The 9,321-nt window shown below is 48.4% G+C and overlaps 2 protein-coding genes across 2 annotated transcripts; one reads left to right on the top strand and one right to left on the bottom strand.

Moving 5' to 3' along the window:
• The first annotated feature begins 4,420 nt into the window (after nt 1–4,420).
• On the top strand, nt 4,421–4,964 carry LOC119280218. The gene is made up of 3 exons (XM_037561145.1): nt 4,421–4,558; nt 4,630–4,724; nt 4,775–4,964. Exons 1-3 carry the CDS (start codon nt 4,421–4,423, stop codon nt 4,962–4,964), a joined length of 423 nt encoding a protein of 140 aa, XP_037417042.1.
• Nucleotides 4,965–5,390: 426 nt separating this feature from the next.
• On the bottom strand, nt 5,391–8,862 carry LOC119278783 (DEAD-box ATP-dependent RNA helicase 50-like). The gene is made up of 8 exons (XM_037560131.1): nt 8,511–8,862; nt 7,841–8,352; nt 7,432–7,626; nt 7,128–7,315; nt 6,797–7,010; nt 6,441–6,572; nt 6,135–6,307; nt 5,391–5,932 (listed from the first exon to the last, which is right to left on the bottom strand). Exons 1-8 carry the CDS (start codon nt 8,818–8,820, stop codon nt 5,710–5,712), a joined length of 1,947 nt encoding a protein of 648 aa, XP_037416028.1. The 5' UTR covers nt 8,821–8,862; the 3' UTR covers nt 5,391–5,709.
• Nucleotides 8,863–9,321: the final 459 nt, after the last annotated feature.

Below are 9,321 nucleotides of genomic sequence, written 5' to 3'. Positions count from 1 at the left end.
GCACCTACTCCATGGTCAAGCCCACATGCACCACCGCGGGCTCCGGCAGCGAGTCGTCGTCGAAGCCTGTCTCCATGGTGGGGTCGTTGTCGGAGATCTCGAGGGAGCTGGTTGACATGTCGGCCTCGATCTGCTTGGCACAGTGGCTCTGGCAGATGGCTGCAAGGGCGGCAACCTCGTGCTTCATCTCCCTCGAAAGGCTATCCCACAGAGCATTCCCGCTGATCATGGAGGAAAACATGGAGCGACTGGGGTTGTGGTGTGTTGTTCGCTGGGTGCGGCCGACTTTAAATAGTGGTGTCGGTGAGGCCAAGCGTCCGGGCAAGAAGATCAAACTCAGTTTGCTGCATTGCCCTGCACATGAAAATCGCTTGAAGAAAAAAAATTGTATGCGAATTACAAACTCAGTTGTCTTGTTCATTATAGTTGAGTACCAATCTTCTCATATCTAGCTACTCAAGTCAGTACAAAGTGTCGTTCTCATCAGGAAGAAGATCAAACCTACAAGGTGTGTACACATATGACTCCCTCACTATGGGCGGGGTAATAAATTGTTCTTCCCGTGAGGGGGAATGGTGACCCAAGTACTGGAGCACGTTGGTGCCCAAGAAGTAAGCGTAGACCCCACCATCGCACAAAGAAGCCAGGAAAGCAATCTCCTTGTCTGGATGGTACCCTACATGGTCCAACGAACAAGCCCAGTAGCGTTTACTATGATCGTCATCACCATCGCCTTGTCCTGCAAGAGGTGTAACATCATGATCGTCATCGGAGTCCCATTCATAGTATCCAAGTTCCGGCGGTTTGGCATCCTCGTGATCTAAGATCCAAGACTGACTCATATGTTGGCGTTTTTCATGCAATAGTTGCCTCATGGGAGGTTCAACGTCAACATAATGCACCATCTCCCATACCGGCGGCGTCCCATGGGATGCTTCTGATTCGTCGTTCAGTATCCATAATTGGAGCCAAGACTCCTTGTCAGTTGTGGTGTATTAGACCCCTTCCCGGACTTTCTTAGATGTGATGATGCCTTCAACAGCCATGACTCGTTGTCCCTAAGAAATTTTGGGCATTTTATTGCTAGATACTTTCCCGTCGATAGTGAGAATCTGCATAATATCATTCAATTTCTTGGTTTAGCAAACAAAAACAATTATTACTATGTCGAAAGCAATCTAAAGCACTAGATGCTAGCAACAAAAGAGTTTAATTCATGTACCTCAAGATGAAATCACCAAGACATTCGATGTAAAGAGAATTCCTCCAGTAGGCAGTGTAGCGATGACGAGGCCAAAAAGGATATGTCACGCTTGGTGACCATTGACGCATCCACAATCCGGCCACATTACCTATGGCGTCATCTTTCCGGACAAACATCCTATCCTCCCACCCCCTTGTCTTTGAAAAGAACACCTGCACCTTGTACACCATTGGTGGCCATTCGATCGCCTCCATTGTGTCCCTCACCTCGACATGCTCATGACGAGAGCTTAAATAATGTGGATGTGCATCCTCCCCCTCTGAATCCACTAACCAATCCTCTCCATCATCGTCTGTGTCGACTTCAGGCAGGAACTCGTTATCCGTGGCACTAGTCATGAAAAGTGGCCCCACATTGAATGGTGGTGGCGATGGCTTTGCGGGTATTGGTTCCTTGGGCTTGACACGCAACCGATCGGGGAGAAAGAACACCTCGAAGTGGAGAGACGCGACGGGGTCAAACACAAGGTATGCCGACGAGCCAACGCCCCACCCAGGCTCCATGCCCCCTGGTGCCGGAACCTGCATGGACCGCCGTGTCGCCGGGTTATAGACGAAGCACGTGCCGTCGCCGGACGTGCAGAGGAGGAGGCCGTTGCAGTGGTCGATGACCATGCATGAGGACTGTGAGGACGGCGCGGAGGCGAGACGGGTGTCGATGCCGCCGTCGAAAGGCGTCCCTCGGGAGAAGAAACACGTGTCGTCCCAATGTCCGTTGCCCGTGTAGCTGATGAATATGCCGAGCGGCGCGCCCGGCAGGAGGTGCGAGAGGACCAGCCGGTGGCCGTCGATCGCGGCGCGCCAGTCCTTGCAGACGCGCCTGCAGGCGGCGAGACGCTTTGGCGGGATGCGGCGGAGGACGTCGGCGAGGAGCTTGTTGGGTAGATCCATGGATGGATGGATCGATCTACCGGACAAGGCTCCCCACCTACAGCAGCACACTGACCAACAAACCATCGTACCAATTGTGTTCATTTACTTATTTTTGTTCTTTTATTTACATAGGCCGCGAGAGCCCACCAACAGGTTCACTGCTCGCTGATTTCTGGGCGTTTTTTTCTTTTTTTTTCTGTTTCCTTTTTTCTTTTTCTTTTCTCATTTTCCTTTTTTATTTTCTTAAAAATGAGAATTTTTTTAATTCGTGAAATTTTTGAAATTGAATGAACTTTTATCAAACCGATGAACTTTTTTAAAATTCGATGAAAATTTTCAAATTCCATAAATTTAAAACGTGAACAATTATTGAGAACATGAACAAAAATTTATATACGACAAGCGATTTATAAATATACACTGAACATTTTTCGGTGTACGATGAACAATTTTTAACTACACAGCGAACATTTTTGTGAGATACATTGAAGTAATTTAAAACATATTTATACATTTTTTTGATATAAGATGAACAAATTTTATACATTTAATTTTTTTGTAATATAATCTGAACAAATTTTAACTACACATTGAACAATTTTGTGATATGCGCTGAAAAACCATTTAAATACCCATTGAACATTTTTTGATGTACACTGAACAATTTAAAATTGTGAACAAAATTTAAAAACTGAATAAATTTAAAACTAGGAACACATTTTGAAATCACGAACAAAAAACGAAAAATACATTTTTTAAAATTCCATGAACTTTCTTCAAATTTGATGAACTTTTTCTAGATTTCGATGAACTTTTTTCAAATTTTATGAACCGGACGCTCATTCTTATACTGTTGGCGCTTTAATAGTTCACTAAAGTTAAGTTGTTCTAGTGGTTAGGCATACTCGTACAGGAAGACATGGTCTCTAGTTCGTATCCTGAGAGGTGCACCTTTTTTGCCTTTTTGCTGTTTTTTCGCGTTCGAATCCTGAGAGCGGTTAACCAGGCGCGTCGGCATTGTTGGGCCAGGCCCAGGTAGGCAGCGCGTGGGCACCAGTACTCGTTACGGGCGCTAAAGGCGCGCCTTAGGAGCTCCCCGTGATTCGACTTGTTGCCTCGTCGATTTGCTCGCGCGATTCGGTTCTGAGTTGTTTCTCCTTGGTTCCGTGGTGGGTTTTTGATTTGGCTTGGGCTGTTTGTAATCGATCCCGGCCTCGCCGTTTCGGGTGATGGGGAGCGTCTCATCACTGGGGGAGAAAAGAGTAGCGGCTGCGGTGTGCCGTGACAGTACATGCAAGTACTTAGGAGCTTCTGCTGTGGTTTTTGATGGCTTGATTGATCCAGCGAGTTTTGGAGGCGCATGCGTGCAGTGAAGCTCTTGCGCTCGCTCGGGATTTGAACCTTCAAAATCTGGTGATAGCCTCGGACTGCCTTGAGGTGATCTCGAACATCAACAAAGCTGCAACACCGGTTTATGCTCCGATCCTAAAGGAAATTCTTGTTAGTAGGAATAGTTTTCTTACTGTTTCTTTCCGTTCCGAGCGTAGGGAAAATAATTTTGAGGCCCACTCGATAGCAAAAGGAGCTGCGTCTCTTTCGCTGGGCCGCCCGGATGTCTTGAACTTTGAATAACTCCCTAGTTACCCTAAAAAAAAGGGTGATGGGGAGCGTACGAGTCGAATCGGGGATGGGGTTTCCCGTTGGCTTTCGAGTTTCTTTTTTGTTGAACATAGTAAGCGCTCATATACACGAGCATACACTCACCCATATGAACGCATACACGCACACCCTATCCCTATAAGCACCTCCGAAAGACTAAGTCGGCATATCATCTTGAAATTTATGAAGTCGCCGTAGGCACCTCGCCGTCGACGGGAACGTCTCCTCCCACTGAATGCGCATCGCCGAAAATCCTGAAATAAATCTAGGAATAAATGTGAGCACCAGGACTTGAACCCTGGTGGGCTGGGGATACCACAGTCCCTGGCACCGATTGAACCTGATGGAGTGTGCGTGTTGTTAATGTTGTCTACTCTCTTTTATCAGATCGGTCTTTTAGTTGAAATTGGCTAGAGCATGCACTTCAACACGTGTGCCTCGCTCGATTTCTGATTTCCGGTCATATTTTGTCTCCTGGTTGATGAGAACTACTCACCGATTTTTAGAATTTGATTCGAGTTTTTATCGAGAAGTTTATCCACGCGTTTGTTGCTTTGTGCATAGCAACGGCGACGACAACGGGAGCCTGGGGAGCGCGGGACCGGCGGCATCCTCCAGGGTCGCCATGAGCGCCGACGCGGCGAAGTTGGACGGGGAGGAGATGGCCATCGTGGCGGCGTTGGAGGCTGAGGTGGTGGGCTTGGTGGTGACAGAGGAGCACGTCCAGCGCATCCTCCTCGCCATCGACAACTTCACCCGCAAGGCCACCCTCTCCTCCTCCTCCATCGATTCCGCCTTAATCGACCGGAGACATGAACGGACGATCCATTGCAGGTGTCGGGGATGCTGGACTCCGGGCGCGCCATGCTCAAGGACCTCGCCGCCGACTTCGAGGACCGCCTCTACAGTCGCAGCATCATATCTTGCTTGCTCCTGCCTCCTGGGTTGCCCATCATCTGCTTGCTGTTTTCCGTGTCAGGATCCACAAGGAGAGGGTGAACAAGTGGGAGGAGGAGATGCTGGGGGCCCGTGACGCCGCCAACGAGCAGACCCGCGCCATCCTCCACAGCGCCCAGCTGCAGCTCTTCCACATCCGCCAGCCCAGTAGTCAGTCAGCAGAGTTCAACTACCCGTGCGAGAGCGGCAATTTGGTGCCCGGGCTCGCATGATCCCGGGCATGAACAGTACCGCGATTTAAAATAGATAAAAGGTTCAAAAGATTCCAATCTTTTTATGTGGTGCAAGATGCTCATGTTCGTGAACTCCGTGGATGTTGCGGCAAAAAAGACAAATTTCGGATGACCGAGAAACTTTTGAAAATTACACTGTTTATGCCTGATTTTGTCTTTTTTGCCACGAGCTCCTTGAATGTCCAAACTTCACAAAATTTTGCACGGAGTTCGCGCACAGGAGCATCTTGCACCACAATTTTTTTTGGAATTGTTTGAACTTTCTTTCTATTTTAAATCAAGGTACAGTTGACAGGCTCATCTAAGCCTGTGCTCTCATCTCATCTGCTTACATCAGCTACCTCTTCCACCACATCTTTCTTCTTATGCTTTCTACACCTTTCTGAACTGATCAGCACAGCAGCATTAACAAGTCCAGCTTATACTGTATGCTCGTATGCATCTGCCACTACTACCTCAGTTGCCACTTACTACTGAATCATCTATGTGAACATGAGTGCCTTGCACTTATTTTCAATGTTATTAAACACCTCGCCCTTCTCATTGTACTACACATGTTTTTAACCTAATTGAATAAATGTATGATGAGCAGAAATACTACGTAGCATACATATCCTTCCTAGACGTGCCACTAGTGCGTATACATCATCATATACTACTGCAAAATAATACTAGCTAGAGCTGCGTGTGGGGCAGAGGAGCGTCGTCAGCCCCACTTCTAGAACTAGAAGCACGGGACGTCGTGCAGTGGGTGCCCCTTGAGGTTCCTCTCCATCACCCTCCTGGCCAGGGACACCTGCTTGCCCACCGCGAACACGAAAGCCTTGCCGTCGCCCGACGCGCCACGGGCCGTCCTGCCGACCCTGCGCACGTACTCGCTCGGGTCGCGGGGGTAGTCGAAGAGCATCACGTGGTTCACGTTTGTGAAGTCGATCCCTCGCGAAGCTCTGCCACCATCAAATAAATGATACATTCAGCCCATCAGTTTAGTGAAACGATAGATATAAAACCAGAAATTACCAGTGCAGAAATGTTGTTTAGTTGAATACTACACCTGTCTGTGCAAAAAAAAAAAGAATATACACCTGTCTGTGCAAAAGAAAAAAAGAATATACACCTGTCCGTGCCAAAAAAAAAATGAATACACACCTGTCTGTGCACACGAGGAACATTGAGTCGGTAGTCTGTTTCTTCAGGAACTCTTTCATGTTTGCGATGCGTTTCGCCTGGTCCAGTGCAGCATGGAACGGTAGAACCTTGATCTGTGACGCCTTCCTGTCCAGCCGTGTCAGCACGTTCTCAACCTTTCTACATGTCTCAATCTGGGAACATAAAGCATGTGAGTAGTTGTCAGACAGTGGGACTTTCTTATGTTTTTCTTTTTTCTTTTGAGGAAGTTATGTTTGGTATTGATGAATGATGATATACAGAGATACAAGGGAGAGGAACTAGTACCTTATTGCAGAAAACGATTGTTTTACGAACTGGAGATTCCTCAATAATCTTTAGAAGTGCTGTTCTCTTGTTTGAAAAGGCTGTTTCCGGATTCTTTTCATCATTGTCATTTCCACTGCAGTCCACAAGAATCTGCAGTGTAACAGTACAAATGTCAAATGTAATCACTCTAGGGGATCAATACCACATGATAATACCAATACCATTGTTTTACGCAGCAAGTCCTGAAGTTGTAAACAATGTAAGTAGCAACAGAGAGACAAGTCACTTCAGGAGTATTTCCTAGAAGTGTTTCCAGACAGTATATGAAGCATAGCAAAGGGTTACAGAAACTAAGAAGGTGAGCAATGACCCACCTCTTCAAGACGGGCGCTTGTCCGGTGGACACTAGGTCCCATGATCACCTCACAGTCGGGAAAGGTTTCAACAACCTTGTTATATATATCAAGAGGAAGAGTTGCAGTGACAAAAAGATATTGTGTGGTCACTGGTGCGACAGTAATCAACTGATGAAGCACTTGTTCAAAGCCTTCTTCACTAAATAAAATATCCACTTCATCGAACACGGCACTGCAATTAGGGGGATCAACATGTTAACTTAGGTCTTAGGCTATCTAGTGCATCCACTAATTTATCTCTCTCCTCAACTTTTAAAAAATGACTGGAAAAAGAAGCAGCCATATATACCATCTGAGGTTATTTAGCTGCACAAAGCCTTCCTGAAGCAGATACAGGAACCGACCAGGTGTTGCTATAAGTACATCTAGCTCTTGATCAAGGCTTTCCAGCTGCGTCTTCTGTCGAAATCCACCGGTCGCAACCATAGACCTGAAGGGGACCCCAGATTTTGAAATTGAACGGCAATTCTGAAGGACCTGTATTTAGAGAAATGAGTCAACAGGTTATTCCATAATTATTATTTCCCTGAAATTCATACTAGAACTATCATAAAGCTTCAGCAACATCACATTCAGCAAGTAATATAGCATACCTGAGAAGAAAGTTCAGCAGTAGGTGTCAATATTATGACTCGTGGGTTCCTGGGCGATGGTTTGTGGATCCCCATAGCTTCTTCCTTCCTTAAATTTTGAACTATAGGGCAGAGATATGCCAATGTCTTGCCAGACCCACTCTGATCAGCAATAATGCAACTCCTCCCCTCCAAGACAGGACCATATGCCATAGCCTAAGACGGTTTAACGGGACAGTTCAGGAAAGCACGTTTAGCAAATAGCATGTATGGATATAACTAATGCGTGCATAGGTGTAAGAACTCAGTTATTATGAATGGACTAAGATACTGAGTACTGAGCCTTCTACTGGTGACCAATTGATATGCAACTAACAATTGAATATATTTTTGAGGGCAGTAAACGAAGAGAAAAGAAAAATGTGTTTACCTGAATATGTGATGGTTGAGAAAACCCAAAGGTTGTCAATGCACCTAGAATCTCATCGCCACAGCCAATCTCCTTAAAAGATCTGCGGCTGAAAAACCCACTGTCCAAAGGGACCTTCTGCTTCCGATCCTCTCTTCTATAAGACGTAGCATCGGCAACTTTACCCCAAACTTTGGGGCCAGAAGCAGGCTCTTCATCAGAAAAATCTGAATCATCGTCGCCTTTGTATTGCCTCAGGACAGAATTCAGAGAACGCACGGCCCTGCTCCTCTCATCCCTGGAGTCACCATTCGGTTTTGCGCGGTCTGAGACAGACTTCCTTCTTCCAGATTTGCTTCCATCTTCATCAGAATCAGCATAAGGAGATTCACTAGGCCGTGCGATGCTTGTGCGGCCACAAGTGCCCTCCCTCTTGAGCTGGGCTGCTGATCTCCTAGCTAAAGCCTGCACTTTCTGCGCCTTGAGTCTTCCAAAGCTCCCAACACCTGCAGTACTCCCCCCATTTTCTGCACCTGTAGTGTCAAAAATTGCCCCATTTTCTTCAGGAAAAGCAACACATTTCACGCAGGCACTACACGTTTCATGAAATTTTGGCTAAATTAAACCCGGCCATGAACATTTATGCTAAAATCCGCGTAACAGATTAGAAATTGCCAAATGGACGGCGAACCTTTGGAGGCGCAGCGGTCGGCGGTGACCCTGGAGAGGACCGCCGGGGACGGCACGCCGCCGTCGTCGACGCCGCCCCACACGATGACGCTCTTCCCGGTGCTCCGGTCCACGAGCCGGTACGCGCCGGGGGTGTCCATGGCCACCCGCTCGTAGTCGCGGCTGGCGTCCTCCCCATCCGCCGTGGCGGCGGACGCGGCCCAGCTCCGCCGCGCGCCGCCGCAGGAGAACGAGACGGAGCACCGGAGTGAGGCGGCCGGGCGGCCGAGGAGGAGCGGCAGCGCGCGCGCCTGCGCCCCCGCCACGTCCATCGCCGGCGAGAGAGCGAGAGCGAGCTCGAGCTCGGTGATGCGACTGAGCGCGCGCTGCTGCCTCCTCCTATCCGAAGGAAGGAAGAGGGAGATATCGTTGCTTCGTGGGCCGTGATGCCCGGGCCTGGAAACGGGCTTTGTGGGCTGGGCCGTTAAGTAATTGACGAGCTGCCGTTTTTATCAAAAAGGGTTTCCCCCACTTTATATAGTATTATAAAGCAACGATCACCGAAACCGACAACGATAACGAGCTGCCATTTTTATTGACGCGGGGTCGCGTGCCTAGGGTTTTGTTTCATTTTTACCTCGCGAATGAAATTCCTGTCGGCGCGCCGCATCAGGCGCTCGGCGCCGCCGCCGACGCCTGATGGAGCAGGCTCTCCGGTGGTGCCCCGGACGAAGGCGACCGCATCAGCGCGCTCCCGGAGGACATGCTGCTCCAGATCCTCGGGCGGCTGGGCTGCGCCCGCGCACCAGCGTCCTCGCGCGCCGGTGGCGCGG

This window comes from Triticum dicoccoides, chromosome 3B (genome assembly GCF_002162155.2).
Source record: "Triticum dicoccoides isolate Atlit2015 ecotype Zavitan chromosome 3B, WEW_v2.0, whole genome shotgun sequence".
Classification (NCBI taxonomy): Eukaryota; Viridiplantae; Streptophyta; class Magnoliopsida; order Poales; family Poaceae; genus Triticum; species Triticum dicoccoides.
Note: the sequence above shows the minus strand (reverse complement) of the source record. Positions and strands in the feature narration are given on the sequence as shown.